At 46.6% G+C, this 18,664-nt stretch overlaps 6 protein-coding genes across 6 annotated transcripts; 3 read left to right on the plus strand and 3 right to left on the minus strand.

The window, feature by feature from the left end:
* Nucleotides 1-1,558: 1,558 nt before the first annotated feature.
* Nucleotides 1,559-3,348, plus strand: N7447_011170 (sulfite oxidase; the record flags this gene model as incomplete). The annotated part of the gene is made up of 2 exons (XM_057235432.1): nucleotides 1,559-1,809; nucleotides 1,875-3,348. The coding sequence occupies 2 exons, from the start codon at nucleotides 1,559-1,561 to the stop codon at nucleotides 3,346-3,348; spliced, it is 1,725 nt and encodes a 574-aa protein (XP_057080750.1).
* A 1,817-nt stretch (nucleotides 3,349-5,165) lies between these two features.
* On the plus strand, nucleotides 5,166-6,504 carry N7447_011171 (uncharacterized protein; the record flags this gene model as incomplete). Its single annotated transcript, XM_057235433.1, has 2 exons — nucleotides 5,166-5,297; nucleotides 5,359-6,504. The coding sequence occupies 2 exons, from the start codon at nucleotides 5,166-5,168 to the stop codon at nucleotides 6,502-6,504; spliced, it is 1,278 nt and encodes a 425-aa protein (XP_057080751.1).
* A 380-nt stretch (nucleotides 6,505-6,884) lies between these two features.
* Nucleotides 6,885-7,370, minus strand: N7447_011172 (uncharacterized protein; the record flags this gene model as incomplete). Its single annotated transcript, XM_057235434.1, has 1 exon — nucleotides 6,885-7,370. One exon carries the CDS (start codon nucleotides 7,368-7,370, stop codon nucleotides 6,885-6,887), a length of 486 nt encoding a protein of 161 aa, XP_057080752.1.
* Nucleotides 7,371-7,403: 33 nt separating this feature from the next.
* N7447_011173 (uncharacterized protein) lies at nucleotides 7,404-7,946 on the minus strand (the record flags this gene model as incomplete). The annotated part of the gene is made up of 1 exon (XM_057235435.1): nucleotides 7,404-7,946. One exon carries the CDS (start codon nucleotides 7,944-7,946, stop codon nucleotides 7,404-7,406), a length of 543 nt encoding a protein of 180 aa, XP_057080753.1.
* A 2,864-nt stretch (nucleotides 7,947-10,810) lies between these two features.
* N7447_011174 (uncharacterized protein) lies at nucleotides 10,811-14,152 on the minus strand (the record flags this gene model as incomplete). Its single annotated transcript, XM_057235436.1, has 5 exons — nucleotides 10,811-11,557; nucleotides 11,650-11,915; nucleotides 12,042-12,685; nucleotides 13,118-13,838; nucleotides 13,894-14,152. 5 exons carry the CDS (start codon nucleotides 14,150-14,152, stop codon nucleotides 10,811-10,813), a joined length of 2,637 nt encoding a protein of 878 aa, XP_057080754.1.
* A 183-nt stretch (nucleotides 14,153-14,335) lies between these two features.
* Nucleotides 14,336-17,047, plus strand: N7447_011175 (uncharacterized protein; the record flags this gene model as incomplete). Its single annotated transcript, XM_057235437.1, has 4 exons — nucleotides 14,336-14,551; nucleotides 14,606-15,066; nucleotides 15,132-16,971; nucleotides 17,033-17,047. The coding sequence occupies 4 exons, from the start codon at nucleotides 14,336-14,338 to the stop codon at nucleotides 17,045-17,047; spliced, it is 2,532 nt and encodes an 843-aa protein (XP_057080755.1).
* Nucleotides 17,048-18,664: the final 1,617 nt, after the last annotated feature.

The following is an 18,664-nucleotide window of genomic DNA, read 5'->3' on the forward strand; positions in this document are numbered from 1 at the left end:
GCCTGCAGCAAGTAGAGTGCCCTGGGCGTATTCGATTATCGATTGTAAATATACTATATCCGCGCCGATAAACCCAATTTATATGATTGGATGATAATGGAGTGCTTGGTCGGACAAGCGGAACGAGCATGGTCAGATGCATGGGTCGGTCGTTGGGGTATATGCATATCGATATCGGTATTGTTACTGTATGAAATATAAGGTATCATATCATGTGCTAGATCCCCGTGATATCTACTGAGTAGGGCCGCGGGCTCGTTTGTAGGTGCCTAGAATGGCGGACATGCAAACGCTCAGACCATGCAAATTTGACTTCGACGCTATGTTAACCCCCTACTGTGGAGTAGACAGAGACCGCCGTACCTACCTGGCAGTAAAGCCCCGTGAGCATCCCCTTTCAGACCCCTGAAGCATAGCAGAAAACACATTTTTAAGGCAATTACGATGAACTTGCGTAAGGGGGATTGTCAATTCACGCCACCGTATCCCGTACATGTTTACTCCACTTACTATGTTATGATTTCGCCCCACCCATTTCAACAAACCAATCTGCTCTCGTGGCAAGGATGTATATAATCAATGTCGGGTATTCCCAGCGATCAATCCATATCAGTGACTCTATTGTGTTGAACAGGCGGATTGGGCACCTCAAGAGAATAGAGTCACCTATGTATATAACCATTCGGGTGAATAGCTCGACCAGACGCTCACACCAGATGTACTACCTGCTATGTACGCCAGGAATCCATCGGGTAATTTCAGAACAAATAAGCAATAGAATCTAGACTGCCCATTTTATCCTAGATAGATCACTGATTGATGGAGAGATCGTAATTTACTCGTTGTCTAACATGAATCATTTATTTGTGTCCCTCCGCGACATCCGAAAGTCTTACATCGTCATAGTGTTCACCATTACGTGGACCGCATTCCAGACAATTGGCTGTCACGCATCGGGTAATACTACGCATTTAAGGCAGATTGCGAAAAGGCGTATTATTGCACTGGTTGTTGACAGGATGGGTGGCGTGGTCTTGATGTAAGTTACCGGATGCGCATCATAGGTCACGAAGTCAATCGCTCAATTTGATCCCTTCTATAATCCTTTCCATGTTGCTAAGCTGGGTCGAGGTGGTATTTAAAGGTAATGTGTCAGTTTTCCACTAGTCATTTTATTCAGACAATTAACCTGTAGATCAACCTCATCTTCTCGAGTAAGATAACAACACAGCTCTGTAACAAGCACGAAGCCCTAGAGAAATTATACCTCTCCGTTTAATTTGATACCTACTGAAGTTACCTCACCGCTCTTGTGACATGAGACTCATTATTCGCCACATGTAATTGTAAACAAACTTTAAACTTGACGGTTGAGGTAAGGAGTTAATTAGGCCCAAGTATGACTATAACCACAAATGGTTGGATTGGACACCCAGGCATAAATTCACACAGGGGTTTAAATGTCGGTCTGCAAGCCCCGTAATCTCCCAGTATAAAATCCGGCACAGACCACATGTCTCGAGATCTTTTCTCTAAAGTACCCACTGTCTAATTCCACATGTCCATCCCAAATCGTTCCACTATGGAGACTCGAGCGAAGTACACAAAACCGATCAATAACCGCCCCGATGAGTGGATGATTGAGCAAGGTCTCGCTGCTCACAAACTTCCCATCATTGATCAAAGTGGCAAATCAGTTTTCTTCCTCGCTCCGCCCGCGGAATCCCCTGTCACAAAAAATGAAAAAGCCATCCGCGCTATTGGTGACCGAAATAAACTCTTTGCTCGTGAAAAGTTGGGCTGGACAGGGTACGGTTTTTCTTGACAACGTCTGGTTACCAGCAGCTCAACTAATCCATCGCGCAACCTGCCAGCTACGTTGAGTGGGAGGATTACCCTGAAAAGAAAGCTAAAGCACACGAAATCTTGAAATCGCAAACTTTTCCGCCCTGTCCTGACTTTCAATGGGGACCCATACCTCCCACCAACCCAGTGTTACCCGGTGATGACTTCAAGTCATGGCACGTCGCACTAGGTGGTGAGCTAACTAGAGTCGCCGATGATTCTTGGAAGACCGTTCTGAAAGAGAAACACCCCGAAATGTTGCATCTGTTGCAATTCCCTTACAACGGAGAGCCACCGAAACGATTGGTTACAGACAAGGTTATTACTCCAAACTCACTTCACTTTGTGCGTAACCATGGTGGTATCCCCCTCATCGACGAGAAAAAGTTCGAGTTAAAACTCGATGGTTTTGTCAAGTCGCCCAAAACATATACTATGAAAGACCTGATGGACGAGTCAGTCTTTCCGCATATGGAGAAGACCATTACGATGCAATGCTCAGGAACTCGTCGCATTGAGCAGATCTCTACGTACGCTGGCCAAGGTGACGGAGTTCCCCAGGCTCCATGGGCCGAGGGTGCCATAGGTACTGCGAGATACAAAGGCATAAGTCTCAAAAAGTTGATCAAAGATTGTGGAGGGCTGACGAACAACGCCAAGCACCTTGAATTCTATGGTGTTGAAACATATGTGAAAGACCTTAATGTTGGGAACTACGTTGTTAGTGTCCCATGGTCCAAGGTCAAGAGTAATGAGGTTATTCTTGCGTGGGAAATGAATGGTGAACCACTTCCTAAGATTCACGGATTCCCATTGCGAGTGATAGTTATGGGATATATTGGAGCTCGCAGTGTGAAATGGCTGTATCGCATAAAGGCCATTAAGAGTCCATCCCTGGCACCTGTACAAAGCAGGGAGTATCTGTATTTCAACCAACAGATGGGTAAGTATAACCAGCGCCCTATGGACGGAATTCAGATTCAGGAGATGCCTGTAAGCTCTGCTATTATGTCTCCATGGCAGAACCAAGTGATTATGCACAGCGGCAGTATCCATTGCAAGGGTTGGGCTTACTCTGGCGGTGGCCGTTGGCCCGAACGTGTGGAGCTGTCAGCCGATGGGGGCTTCAACTGGTACGCTGTTCCAGAAGAGAAGCTATCGAAGAAGGGCAAATGGACTTGGAGGACATGGGAGATAGACCTTCCTTGTGATGTGGAAGGTTGGATTGAGATTGTGTGCAGGTGTTGGGACAATTCTTTGAATACCCAACCACTCAATGTGCGAGCAGCCTGGAACTGGGGTCTGCATGTCACATCCTCGGCACACCGTATCAAGATCTACAGCGTCAACAAAACCCACAAGTTCACGCAACAAAAGTTGGCGCAGTTCGAAGAGCACGACATTCCACTTGCTCCTCTAACCAGATACGAGGCCGTTCCGGGCATTACCGACCGAGAAATTGAAAAGTACCAGGAGGCCCACCCTCGCGATGTCGACGAATGATTTATTGTTTTCTTTCGAGCCCGACACCCCCCTGCCCTACAAGGGTCCCAAACGCAAACTTTACAAAACTTCCTGTTCACTAAGAAAATTATCCAGGTCAAGCACGTGCCTCTTCCACCAGGGCTTGTTTTGGGGTACATCAACTAGCGCAGTTGTAAATGGGATGATTTGAAAGATCTGGGCTGAATCGAATTTCCTTTTTGTGCGAACAAAAGCTGATGAACCTTTTTTGTCTATCGTTATGTTATTAAAATGATCTTTCTGATTAATGATTCTTGTGATCCACCTGAAAACAACTCACTTAGCGGACCAGAGTGCTCTGAGGGCAAAAAGCAACGCTTAGTGACCACGAACGAAAGCGCAACACCAAGACATAGCATAGGAAATCAAGCGCATAGGGCGGGGAAGAACCGATAACCCAGCAAGACACGTCCCGAGTATATCTAGAATGACCGTAGGAGTTAAGGCGAGGAAATTATCGTTTAGAGGGCTAGATCATCTGGTTTTGGGAACAATATTAGACTTCTATCGCTTCAATAATAACCTGTCTGGGTTCGAAGCAAAAGAGAAGATTCAGGGTTGAAAAATTTAGTAATCGAACTCTGGATCGTGGTCGAGTTTGAAATAGCGTCAACGACACTCTCTTTCTCGAGACCTAAGCAGTAAGACATGAGGTAATCGTCTTCCCATCCCCACAAGCATTCTTGGGATGGTTCCCGCCATTCTATTTGTCAATACCCCATCCCATGCCTTTATCCGAAAGTGAAGACGCGCACTCTCAGATTTAATCAATTATATCACGCTAGCATGTCCACGAAAAAAGAAACTCGCTAGTATACCGTGTAATATACTCCAGATGATGCACGTTCTTTTGCAGTGGCAGGACTGTAGACTATATCCAAATCGCAAGCTAGCCCAGATTTCCTATAGTGGTGCGTACCCAGAATTTCCGCAACTCTTCGCGTATAAGGATTACTGAGACCTCAGTCATTCAGCCGACAAAATTGAATGGCCCGTGGATGTTTTTGAAAGGACAGATACGGACGTCCGTATGAGGTCTGGTAGCCCTCTTAATGTCAGGCATGCTAGTATTCTAGGGGGTGGGAAATTCCGGCAGGTGGCCCGGGAATGATGGTTGGGCATCGTAATAATCTCACGACTCTGAAAAGAACTGCTCCACAATGAAAAACCAAGTAGAGTCAAACCAAGGATGCACTCCAGTGAAAGGACAAATTTCAATTTGGAATGATAAGCAGAAATTGGCGTTAGCATAGTAATCAATTTTATTTGGACAGCGGGAGGTGGATAGCGATGTAGCCCAAGCTCGTATCCTCACTCTCATGGATACCCAGTCTATTTGTCATCGGTATGGAAACCGCTTACTCTCTCATACTAAAATACAGGGCCGTTGGCAAAACCGTGGTTCTCCCGTCGAATAGGAATTCACCACAGAGATGCTACATTAAGCTACAGCTTTTTGTTGGCAGACGAAAGAATGGTGGGGACGTATCGCTTTTGGGTCGACTGATGGTCGATCTCTTGGTATTGATACAGTTTTAGTTACGATTTTTGGCCAATTTTGCTCGAACATTTGAGCAAAACCATGCCCACCATTGCATATTGATTGGTCTCTTTTCCAGTGCAGGAATGGAGGGTAGCGTTGCGGTCCGATTGGGGTTTGGGGTAAGGAATGCATGATGCGTTGGCTTTGCGCTCAGGCCGCTAGTTCGAGGCATTGAAGTGTGAAATTATTCACGCTTCTATCAGTAAACCATGTCATCTCTCTCCCTGGAGCAAAATAAATATTTCTTTGAATCATGGCACAGCGACAACTCACGAGGCGAACAGCATCCCCACTTCAGCTATCTCAGAAGTTTCGCACCCAAGGCACTTCCAGAAATTCTGGGGTAGGGAAACGGTGTCTGGGGACACCAAGTGAAATACCTTACGTGCGTCCATACCATCTACAACCCCTGATGATCACATAGGCTGACCATGTCCCCTCTATAGACACCTCGGCATCAGCGATCCTTTGACGAACGAACCGTCAGGCCATTTTCCGACTTTCTCACGGACAAATTTCATCGTCAACATGATTATCTACGGATCAGCGTAACGGAACGGTGTAATCTGCGGTGTCTGTACTGCATGCCCGAGGAAGGGATAGACCTGTCGCCACAGCCCCAGCTGTTGACTTCACCGGAAATTGTCTACTTATCATCACTCTTCGTTTCCCAGGGCGTTACAAAGATACGTCTAACGGGCGGGGAGCCAACTGTACGGAAAGACATTGTCCCATTGATGCAAGAAATCGGCAAACTACGGCAGGATGGGCTACAAGAGCTCTGCCTCACCACAAACGGGATCTCACTACACCGAAAGCTAGACCAGATGGTAGAAGCAGGTCTAACAGGCGTGAATCTGAGCCTAGACACTCTAGATCCATTCCAGTTTCAGATCATGACCCGACGGAGTGGATTTAAGGCAGTGATGAAGAGTATAGATCGTATTCTGGAAATGAACCAGGTTGGCGCTAGCATCAAGCTGAAGATCAATTGCGTTATAATGCGCGGCTTGAACGATCGCGAGATCATCCCATTTGTCGAGATGTGTCGTGAGAAGCCTATCGAGGTGCGTTTTATTGAGTATATGCCCTTCGATGGGAATAAGTGGAATAAGGGAAAGATGTTCCCGTACCAGGAGATGCTGGCGGTGATCCGAGAGAAATATCCGACGTTGGTGAAGCTAGACGATCACAAAAATGATACTAGCAAGACGTATCAAGTATCTGGATTTAAGGGCCGTATCGGGTTCATTACCAGCATGACGCACAACTTCTGCGGTACCTGCAATCGGCTCCGAATCACGAGTGACGGGAATTTGAAAGTGTGTCTTTTTGGGAATTCGGAGGTTTCGCTGCGAGATATCATCCGACAGGAGAATCATGGGCAGCCTATCGACGAGCAAGCTTTACAAAGACTAGGGACTGTGCAGGCCGCTACCCGTCTCGGTGACACTGGGGGCCTGGCTAGTGAAGGAGAACATGGGATCCTGGATATCATCGGCATGGCCGTGAAGCGCAAGAAGGAGAAACATGCTGGCATGGACGAGCTGAAGAACATGAAGAATCGTCCCATGATTCTCATTGGTGGGTAAGCATACTTTTCCTTATTAAGATTGGAATAACTTACGACCTGTATGTTTTCAATTCATCTGGATGGATAATGGCAATTCAAATTTGGGATGTCTAGTTTTATGTACTTATAAAATCATGTTTAGGGCGTGATCTTCTAGGATTCATGCTGATAGCCGACTAGATAGTATACTAGTCCCATCACGGCCAATTACCTGCTCTCTGGCCGATCAAAGCTATACTCTCTCTCGCTGGTCAAGCATTTCCTCCCGCACACCTCCCTAACTCTATTCCAGGACATATACAGTCAGTGGACATAAGTTCTTGCACCCCTAGGGCCCACACCCCCTTGATTATATAATATACTGCCGGTCAAAACCTCAATGAATTCATACTATGGAAGCTAGTACGGCGTATACCATCCCTGGCTCTCAATAATAGCTTCTACACGGTGCGGCATCGTCTCAGAGAGATGCTTCAAGTGGCGTAGCTCTAATTCGTCCCATGCCTGCTGCGCTGTCGCCACCAGTATCTCCTTTGTCGTGTCATTATTCCCCATATGTAAGAGATCAGGTCGAAGCTCGTAGATCTTGGCTTTTAGTAACGCCCAGAGGTTCTCAATTGGATTTAAATCAGGCGAATGAGGAGGCCATTCCATAACCTCAATTTGCATCTCAGCTAAAGCATCCCGTACGACGTACGCGGTATGTGTTGGAGCATTATCATGCTGAAAAATGCTATCCTGATTTATAACCAAGATAGGTAAGATCCGGCGGTATAAATCTTCAATAACCAAGGCAGTGACGCCAGTACGCTCAGCATTAGGGTCTCCAAAGAGCGGGATAAGCCCCGTACGCCGGGTAGCGCCAGAAAATGCAGCCCAAAACATCTGCTTTACTTACTTCCCTCGGTGTGGTAATCCTTAACATTGTCCCTCTCTCGGCTGGTCTTTCGGACGGATAAAAGTCCATTCTCGACGGACACCAATACCACGCTCAACAGTACACTCATCAGACCAAAAGACCCGGGCCCAATCGTTAGGCGTGAAGTGGCGGTAGCGGTGTGCCCACTGAAGGCGTTTTAGCGCGTGTTCCTCCTTTAGAAAAGGACGCCAGCTACATCGCCACTTACGCATATTCTCAGCGTTTAAGAGACGCTGAATTAAGCGGTATTTAACCTTATGGTTAACCTCAGTAAGCATATCTTCAGCGGTGATCTTCGGGTCTCCGTGTATAGCGTTCAAGAGACGGTCTTTATCGGCCTCAGTAAGCTTTTTTGGCCTTCCAGATCGTGGTTTCGACACGCCTTCTCGTCGCTCGCTCTCCTTTTTCACGGTGTATCGAATTGTAGAGAGAGGGATAGCAGGATAGCGGGTATGAATACGCTTATACCCCCATCCAATGGAATGGAGCTCGCATATACGCTCACGTATAGCAGGTGTAAGATCTTTAGACCGTGCTACCATAGTGAGAGGGTGTATAAGAAGTAAAAAGGGGTAGTTTTAAAGAGATTAATCCTAGATTTTTGACAAAAATGCAGATTCGCGTACTATTTTAGCGTGTTCTATACTGCGCGTTTTAGGTAGGCGGTATAAATATCTAGTGGCGGTGAGATAGGTGGGGCTATAGGGGGTGCAAGAACTTATGTCCAGTCACTGTACCTGCCAGGTATCTGGATTTTAAGTGGTTTGTTGGCTCCCGGAAGGTGGGTCAGGCTCAGGTATTTGGCCTCAGAAATACCTGACTTCCCATGGTCTGATAAGTCTGAAAATTTATACGATTCTATTCTATCCATATATAAAGGAGCTGTGAAAATCTGGGACCGATAGCTCCCCGGGAAGGTGGTTAAATATCAAGTTAAAAATCGGTCTTTTTTTTTAGTGGGGTGCGACCGTAGATTACGATACGGAGACCCGTATTATCGATATCCGTCTTATCTTAGGTAGACTTCCGCACCGGCCCAAAAGCCTAAAGCCCAACCTAGGCCCAACCCGCAAATGGGCTGGGTTTTGGGCCTAGCCCTCGAGCCCATCGATGGGCCATGGGCCTGAGGTAGAAGCCCACTGGGCTTTTATGGGGGCCCAATGGGCTCCAAACAATATAAACATGCCAATTCTTGGCATATGCATAAGTAATGTAGAATTTCCTAGTATTTTTGAGTATTCAAATTACCGTCTAAGGCCCCCAATTGACTGAGTTCTCATGGGAATTAACGGAATTAACTGATTAATGAGATTAATGAGATTGATTGATAAGATACTAAGTGAGGTTAAACTATCTACATACTAATAATGCTCATACGACTCATCCTCGACATGCTTTCTCTTCCTCCCCGATGAACGCACCTAGGATGGTGCGACAGTGATCGTAGCATCGTCATCGTTAACATCTATCAGATCCCCAGAACTAGGTTTATCACCCTGCTCTTTAGTGTCACTGATCTCTTTAACTTCGACATCATCTGGGCACTCATTCTTTTCTTCCCTTAATGCCTGGATCTCATTAGAAGAGAAGAATTCTTTAAGATCCTTAGCTTCCTGCACTTTAAGCTTAAACCTTAATGTACAGAGGTATAGCATCAGCTCCTTAATGGTCTCAGACTTCATACGACCGCGCCGATAGTGGTAGATATCGCGTGCAGTGTTAAACAGACGTTCTACCCTAGCGCCAGTTACTGGAATTATATAGGTCACGATTCGTCTTGCGATCATCGTACCCCTGAGTTACTCCGTATCCTGGGGGTACAATGGAAAGACCACGGTTTTGTTGACAGTCTGTCACGTGATTGTTGCTGACTGGAGTTGGTTGGCTCATTGGTGGCCCATCGGTGGTTGTGTTCCCCGCAACTGATTGGTGACTAGCATGTCCGTAACACTCAGGCTCAGTCGAATACCCCCCATGGGATAGGATCTTTCTCCGCCGATATAGGTTAACGACCACGACGAGTGGGAAGTAGAGAAGATACTGAACTCACAGCGGTACTATCGGAAGCTGTAATATCGGGTTTAATGGCTGGGTCACGACGTTAACTTGTAGTGGTACCCCGCGGGGAATTTCAAGAATGCGCCCACGAAGCTCGAAGAATATTACGCCGCGTACCCTACGAAGCCCGGCCCGCCGAAGCGTTTACTATTATGGAAGTTGGCAGCCTAAAGAAACGAGATGGTGGAGGATCACGTGGACGACGATAGGATGGCAGGATTAGGATTAGGACCGAGAAATGCTGGCTGATCATTTAGGGACTGAATGAATTTCGAATAGGGGAGTGTCACGAGTGGCTGGAGATCATGTGACCTGGCAGGGAATCAGCATCTGTTTGAAGAAAAGGAGCGGGAATCAACTTATCTCGTGAGAAGGGGAAGTCTGCCCTCATGACCTGGAGGTTCTGCCGGATGGTTCCGCCCGACAGGATCCCTAGGCTCATGGGGGCATTTTGACCCGTTCTTAGTCCCCTCCCTTCTCTTCCCTTTTTCATCTTTTCTTGCTTAGTTGAAATGTACTCCTTTCTTCTGATCGGAATTGGCTCGTAACATGTACTGTAATTCGGTTTTGTATATTTAAGCTCTAGTGGACGGAAACGCTCTTACCATAATGATAAACCTTACGGTAAATTGTGAACTGCAGAGCAATAAAGACAGGGCTAGCGAGGCTAAGGCGAGGCTGAACACAAAGCCCTAGACTGCATGCACTGTAGTCTATATAATAAGGCATCCGAATAAAACAATCTTTGACTCTCAATATCTTGTTTTCGAAAAGCCGATACGTCCCATACTTTGCCTGGGTAGCTTGACTCGCAACAAGTCCTTTGGCTTAAATATCTCTCGTGCCGCAAAAGGCAGCCGACATTCGAAAAAAAAGACAACAAGTCAATAAATAAACACTAAACTGGTTAGAAACTACCAGCAGCATTACTTTCGACCGACTCCGACTTGGCAGGTTTCAATATTCATTAGTGGGACATGTCAGAGCGCAGGAAATACACCGTGGGTTGGATCTGCGCCCTGGGCGTGGAACATGTTGCCGCACAGGAATTCCTCGACGAAGAGCACGGTCGGCCGACCAGTCTACCACGATGAACAGCAGAAGCAACAGAAAACGAGGGGTACTCGGGGTTGCGCTCGTGTTGTCATCCTCTTGTTCCTTACCATACCATTCAAAATGTTCTAACCCGCGAGTGCTAGAGAAGTCGGAGAAAAAGCACCGTGAGGAATGAGAAATGGCACGCATTACTCACGGCCAGAGTGCTCGGGAATTTCTGTCGGAGATGCAATTTGATCCGGGACGGCCTCCAATTCAGGCTTCGATGCAGGCAAATAATCAGCCTTGTCACTCAACTGGCAAGCTTGGCGGACTGGGGTTCATCCATTCGGCTTCCAGGCGACACGTTGTTCTGTCCTGGCATCTTGCCCAATTTGATATCCGTTTGCTCTCGAAGCACCTCGTAGATGAACTGCATTTGTATCTCGTTGTAAACCATCATCATGCGTTGTTCACGCATCTGATTGACCGTTTCAAACACGGGGTCGGTCTCGGAATCGGCTACCTGCAGCAACTGGCCCGATTCCAGCTCCTGGAGGAGATGGTCCAGGGCGATGAAGGTTCCCGTGCGGCCAACACCTGCGCTGCAGTGGACCACACGTGGATTGTCGGGTCCCCCAGATTTGGAAGCCGTCAATTTGATCAGTTCAAGGAGTGCCTCGCGGTCGCTGCCTTCGGGCTTGGAGTAATCCGCCCAGCCGGCAAAGAGGAAATGCCACACGATCTTCGACTCCGAGCCGATGGTCAGCTCGAGCTTGCGAATCTCCGAGCGTGATTTAGCATCGAACGTTGATTCCAACAAGGTCACCTTCCCAATGTCCCGGGGTGCCTCCTCCTGGCTACTCTCATCGTTCACGAATGGATCCGACTCCTCTTCTGTCAGAATCATCGAAGCCTGCTCCGAATCCAATGGGAAGTATTGTGCACATTTCTCCCGGCCAGCCTCGAAGGTCTGGGTCAACATGACAATGACAGCCACATCCTTGCTTTCATGGAAAACCATATGCCAAAAGTGTGAGAGATGTCCAAGCTTGGGTCCCTGCCGATCGAAACAAAGCACATTGTTAGTCAGGAACATCCCAACGGTGGCCTAGAACAAGGGGGAGCATGCCAAGGGATTTGTCAACCTACCTGGGTCGCAATGTAGGTCCTCTCTTCCTTCGAGGCCGAGTCCTTCAGTATGATCGGAGAGGCGTTGATGAAATCACACTCGCCCTCAGGCACCCGCAGATGGATGCGACAGTTGGCCCACGCCTGCACGTTGAAATATCGATTCCGAGCCTTGACTTTGGGGTCGCTCTCGAGGGCAAAACGGTGGGCGGGATCGTTGGACGACATGGCCTCGGTCAGTCGCGTCCTCTGCATCCATTCGAGGTCTTCAAATTTGTCGTGAATCTCTGCAGATATATCCAAAGCGGTCAGCCAGCTGTCTTCCCACGTGTGCGAGGCGCTCTCTCTATCTCTTTGCCCCTCCCCTTAGCTATTCTCCGACAAGGCGCATACTTCCCGCTTCCCTCACTTACCCGAGACTGATTGGCACAAAAACGGCGGGACATCGTCCGTATTGCCAGCATCCAACCGGGGATCCCCCTGTTCACCAGGCACATCGAAGCCATCGCCATCGGCCTCCAAGCCGCGCTTCGCGGTTTGGACGTTGGTATCGATCTTGATGGAAGGATGCGCCATCTTGCCGGCTGCGACCTTCTGGAATGCGCGAACCTTGCCATTGTCTGGATGCCCTGGCCCTAGCACCTTCTCTAACCCTTCCAAATCCCGTCGGTGCATGGCTTCCGCCTCTTCATACTTGCTCTGGCTGTCAAGGACTGAACCAAGATTGCTGACGCTGGCGAGTGGGGATGGCTCCTGGAAAGACTCCTGGTTCTCAATGCCATTTAAGAACGCATCCAGCATATCTTTTTCAACATTCGGATTTTCCAAAATACCCCGTATCTTCTCTTCTGTCAGCCGACTGTTTTCCGTTGTCTCTCCACCAGAACCCACGGCAGGTAACTGTTTTAGGTCCCTCTGCTCAGATGACATCGTAGATCTCGATCGCTCACTCTCTGTACCGACTGATCTTCCTATATTAAAATATGGATGTTCTTCATAATAGCCATCGTACAAATCATCATCAGACCCATCCTCCCCCGGTGCCCATGGTAAGGACCTAAGAGAGAATGAATGAAGATGCTCAGCAGTATGGTTCAAGACGGCGTCTGAATCTTGACCTTCAAAGCCACACAGGGGGCAAGAGTGGATTGATATCGACATTTTCCGCTGCCAGGCAGAGACTAACATAGGGATTTGCTGGGGATTGATACCCCTCAAATGTCTTCCCTCTAGATGTTCGATGAATGCTGATTTCTCGTAGAATACTGGACGCGCACTTGAATCATTGCAGGCGAGGCACACCCAGTTAAAAATGCCTCCATGATCCGTGAACATATGCGACAGCCAGAGATTCTTGGCGTGGTAAAGTTTTTCGGGGTGAGGGCAATCCTCTAGAATACATGTATAGGGAAGAATATCTCTAGAGAGATGTTTCCTAAATCGCTATATGATTAGTCATAATTAAAAACCTCAAGGTATCAATACATACTTCCACTGACTTCCTCTGCTCATAGAAGTTGGCAATATCTGATAACAACAAGGGCACTGAAATACATTCTGATCGCTTCTAAGTGGAGGAGGCCTGGGATACGTCACGCGAGAGCTGATTGTAGAGATGACTGTGGTTGCCGGCTGGGCACTGGCTTGCGTTGGTAGTGCAATCGGATCCTGTACTTCGGTGGCGGTGGTTGCACTATAGACTTTTGGCACTCCATGCTCTTCTGTAGTCCCTTTGAGAACGTTGAGGACGGGTGGCAGGGGTAATTTTCGGGGTGCCGGTATCGATGTTGAGGGGACCTGATGTCTCTCAGACAATTTCATCGCATGGCGCTGGGCATATAAAAATCGATTTCTCCGTTTCAAATTTGCTTTAATGAGTCGTTGCTGAATAGCAGTCAAAGAGTGTGGATCGATCACAATGGTATCGTCTCTGGATGAAAGCACTAGGATGCCCTGCGGAGAGGCCTTTGCCTGCAGAGTGCCATTCTTACTAGGCTTTACTAGCAAAAGCAGCTGGAGGTGCTGAGATAAAGCTTTAACCTGTGGATGATCAGGGTCATAGGAAGCATCGGCCTTTTGGATGCGAGCATTTGTACCAGCTTTGCGAATCGAAATTGTGATCCTGCTGAGTTGGCCCATAATATCATTTACATCCTGGATAGCCTGGGATAGTTCAAAGGTTTCTGGTGTATCATTGTGCACCTCGCTTCCTGGTGAATAAGTCAGTCGTTATTGTTTTCCTCAACAGTTATGTCTCGATAATACCTATCTCAACGCACTTTTCCACAAATCCTTGCAGCATTCTCAAAAGGTTAACCACAAAGATCTTTGCGTCCAGGTTCGAGGATAGTCGAGCATCAAGGGATGCCTTTCCCACCTTCAAAGCACCAGCCCCATTAGCCCACAAGTTCAAGTCAGCTAGGCAGTTCTCTGCCCATTCTTCCAAGATAGGTACAGCACCTAGGTCTCGGAAAACCTGATGACAGGCCAGTGTGGCATCGTATATGGCAAGTTGGTCTGCCATAACTTTGAATACAACCTCGACAATCTTGACATATGCAGGTTGGATTGCTTTCTCTCAGGATTAGCTCATCACGTGCTGCAGTTCGCCGAATTACCCCGCACTAGCTGACACTACTCTTGCCTGTTTTTACAGTCTTCTTTAACTTCAATTTATAACCCGCATAGATTCATCTTATCCTGCTTCATGGACGACGAAGATGTCCTGGACTTGGGCTGTCAGGTTCTACCGTGGATCAGCAACCAAGTCATTGTCATAGGGCAGCAGACTCGTAATAAGGTTTATGGTACCCTAGGATGCGAGCTGTTCGTTCTATCCCAGCAGGTAGCATCGATTAGAGAGACAGCAATCGGGCGACAAAAGCTATTGGACATATTTGAGCTTGTCGACAAAGCATGTTCAGTGGGTGCCATTGTATACATTCATTCAACCAGCTCTCACTAACACACTTCGCAGAGGTCGCGGAACGAGGCGCATCGATTTCGAGCTCTGAAGGGAATTCGTACTTACAAGGATTCCATAAGCAAAATCAGACAGACTGTCATCAAAGAGACACAGGAAGGCCTGGTACATTTTGTCCTGCAAAACCCAGAATACCACACCCTTCTACGCCTAGTTCCGGATTGCTTGACAGTGGATAAAACAGAGCCGTTGTATACGGAGGAGGGATACCAGGATGACGGCGATATTGGATATCCAGGACATTTGAATGATACGCTTTACACGCAATTACAAATTTATACTACGTGTCGCTGCCGCACGGGTCACCTGGACTGGACACGGCTGCGACTAAGCACCGACAGCCAAAACTGGGATGAAGATGTTTCATTTGAACTCGTATTTAAAAGCAACACTTTTCCTCCGACACATTCGCAATCATTTGTACCGTGGAAGGAGTCGAATGTGATGGTTCCAAGGTGAGGCAGACAAGCCCCTGATGAAGCCAACAAATACAGCTAATGCTGAGGGCCGAGGTTCACAGGCGGACTGGTATTCAGAAGCGGAAGAAAGTAGGGTTCACCAGCCCACCCCTTGAGCCTTTATCGCCGAAACAAAATCGCTCTCGCGTGGCACAAAGCATGCGGCGACTCGCGCTGGGAGAATTTTGCAAATTGATCGATGATCAGCGTGGGAACCCTGTTCACTTTTATATCCAGTCAAACGTGCTCAAGGTTATTGAACCCCCTAATCCTATCCCCTGCCGTGGTATTTCCTCTTGTGAAGCACTTTCACTAGGGCAATGGCTTGAAAAAGTTCCTCATATCTCCAATAAGGGTAAATCTCACCTAGCCTATACTATTGCCAAGTCCGTCTGGCAATATTACAACTCGCCATGGATGATGACACCCTGGACCCACGAGAGTATTCAATTATTGAATGAAGGAACTGGCCTGACAGGCCAGGGTAAACCACATCCATACCTGACGACAAAATTGGCTCGAGCGATTGTGAAGTCCAACGACTTTTATCATGCCAGTGATCTCATGCACCAATATCCACATATTCTTGCATTGGGTATCCTTCTCATCGAAATTGCGGTCAAGCAGCCCTTGACAGGTGAGGAGTGTCCTCACCCCTTGAGTGAAACTGTGATCAATGATTACTATACATGGGCGTGGACAACAGCCCATAGAAGCAATTTGAAAGACACGGTGCATTCTCTGTATGAAGAGGCTGTTAATAACTGTCTCAATCCTGAGCTGTTTGGTGGCTATTCAATGCGGCAATCTCGAGAGGTAGACGAAATCAGAGCCCGACAGAATGCCCTCTATGAGAAAATTGTCGTCCCATTGAAAAGATTATCCGACGCCTACCGAGATGACTGGGATATCCAAAGACTTCCCTCGACGAACACAACTGAGGCAATTTCTCACCAAGACATCTCAAACAAAACTATTACTGCCTCAGAGTCTCCCCTTCAGGCAGATTTCACGGTTGCAATATTCTGTGCCTTGCCGCTAGAAGTCGATGCAGTTAGCGCGCTTTTTGATGGGTTCTGCCAAGACTCTACACTGTATCAGAACGCGCCAGGAGACTCAAACACATACACCCTTGGTCGAATGGGTCGCCACCACGCCGTTTTGGTACACCTTCCAGGTATGGGAAAGATCGTTGCATCCCAAGCTGCCTCTTCTATACGATCAACCTATCCGAACATCAAACTCGCTCTGGTGGTCGGAATTTGTGGCGGCGTTCCATATAAGAACGGACACGAGGAGATTATTCTCGGGGATATAGTGGTCAGTGACGGGATTGTCCAGCATGATTTTGGCAGAAGAGTTCCAGGGGCGTTTCTTCGCAAGACATCTGCAACCGATGAACTTGGTCGGCCTAACGTGGCGATACGAGGTTTCCTTTCGAAAATCAAGACGACGATGGCACGGAAGCGAATTGGTAGCAATGTGGAGAAATATCTGAAAGCTGTCAATCAGACCCTTGGCAATGACACCGCCCGGTATCCAGGGATAGAGCAGGATGAGCTCTTTCAGTCTACTTATCGGCATAAACATCATGACCCCGTTGCTTGCATCAGCTGTGCCCACTCTACCAATAGCACGGTCTGTGATGAAGTGTTTGATCTATCGTGTCATCAATTGAAATGCCACAAGGATAAACTTGTTCGACGCAAGCGGCTTCAGACTGCACTTGCTCAAGGACATACGCCTTCTCCCACTATTCATCTTGGTCTTATCGCATCTGGGGATACAGTCATGAAATCTGGACAAGATAGAGATCTCATCTCTATGCAAGATAATGTGATAGCTTTTGAAATGGAGGGTGTAGGGGTCTGGGATAGTCTACCCTGCGTGGTGGTCAAGGGGGTGTGTGATTATGCTGACAGCCATAAAAATAAAATATGGCAACCGTATGCTGCAGCAATAGGTGCGGCCTGTATGAAAGCTTTACTAGATGAGTGGTCGTTCTGATGCAGTCAAAACAAAGAGCAATTCTATCCCATGGGGGTGGTTGCAGTCTAGTAGACTGGAATTAGGACTTTACCTTGACTATGGTGGATAAAAGTGGGGCCATGAGTAGACTAGAATACTTTTCGTGAGTAGACTGGAAAAGCTTCTCGTACCAGGATGAAGCTCAAAATTTGTAAAGTTCTATTCTATACTATAAAGATTATGGTCACTAAATTTTAGAGTAATTGATCAAGTTCTAAAGATGTAGTGGCTGATTAAAAATCGGAATTATTTTTGATGGGGTGCGACCTAACTCTATTCCGAACCTTCGACCTAGTAGGTAGAAGATTTTTAAGAGCTCTGATTAGCTAATAATTAATGTGGGGGAACTAGGTAGAACGTGAAATCTTCGACCTAGTCTATCTTCCGTAATGCTGCTTAAAACAGCCTAAAGAAATATAGAGTTCTATTCTGGCTATATATCTAGGTTCTATTAAAGTTTCAGACCCATAGCTCCCTAGGAAGGTGGTTAAATATTAAGTTAAAAATCGATCCTTTTTTTTTATGGTGTGCGACCGTAGATTACGATACGGGATCCCGTATAATCGGTATCCGTCTTATCTTAGCCGCCTAGTAGTAAAAATATAGGACCGTATCCGTATTTACGGCATCACGTGAATTAAATAGCGGCCATCATAGAAATATATCTTTTTTATGGTTATTCCTAAGGTGATATCGTATTAAATAAATATATAAAAATATTAAAATATGATATTATATACAGCAAGAAAAGGGCTATTAAATGCACTATTTAGACTTTACGTAGTAGTTTTAGAAATGGAGATATTAGTCGATTTATATAAAATATATGAAATATATATATATATAGGCTAGATATATATATCTGCCGGTTCGAGTGATAGTTTATATATTTACTATTCACGATGCCGTATTTCTATCCCATGGGGGTGGTTGCAGTCTAGTAGACTGGAATTAGGACTTTACCTTCACTATGGTGGATAAAAGTGGGGCCATGAGTAGACTGGAATACTTTTTGTGAGTAGACTGGAAAAGCTTCTCGTACAAGGATGAAGCTCAAAATTTGTAAAGTTCTATTCTATACTATAAAGACTATGGTCACTAAATTTTAGAGTAATTGATCAAGTTCTAAAGGTGTAGTGGCTGATTGAAAATCGGAATTATTTTTGATGGGGTGCGACCGTCGAAGGGCCAGCACTCTTCAACTTTATTTTAAAATATCTATTTTAAGTTAGGATTACTTATAGATTCATATTCTAATCCATAGTATATTTACATGTTATCCTATTATTGATTTTTTCGTACAATTTAAGCTCCAGGTAGGACTGTCAAGATTGTTTGGTCCATGGGATATTCATGCCTTATCCCATTATTCATGTATCATCCATTAGTGATGTCTCGTACGATTCAAGCTCTAGGCAGGACTGTCATAATTATTAGGTCCATGGCATATTCATGGCTTATCCCATTGATGAAGGCTTGTCCCGTTAATGAAGGCTTATCCCATTATTCATGTATCATCCATTAGTGATGTCTCGTACGATTTAAGGGCTTAGGGCTTAGGGCTTTA

The sequence above is a fragment of the Penicillium robsamsonii genome (assembly GCF_028829455.1).
Source record: "Penicillium robsamsonii strain IBT 29466 chromosome Unknown utg000008l_segment0_segment0, whole genome shotgun sequence".
Classification (NCBI taxonomy): Eukaryota; Fungi; Ascomycota; class Eurotiomycetes; order Eurotiales; family Aspergillaceae; genus Penicillium; species Penicillium robsamsonii.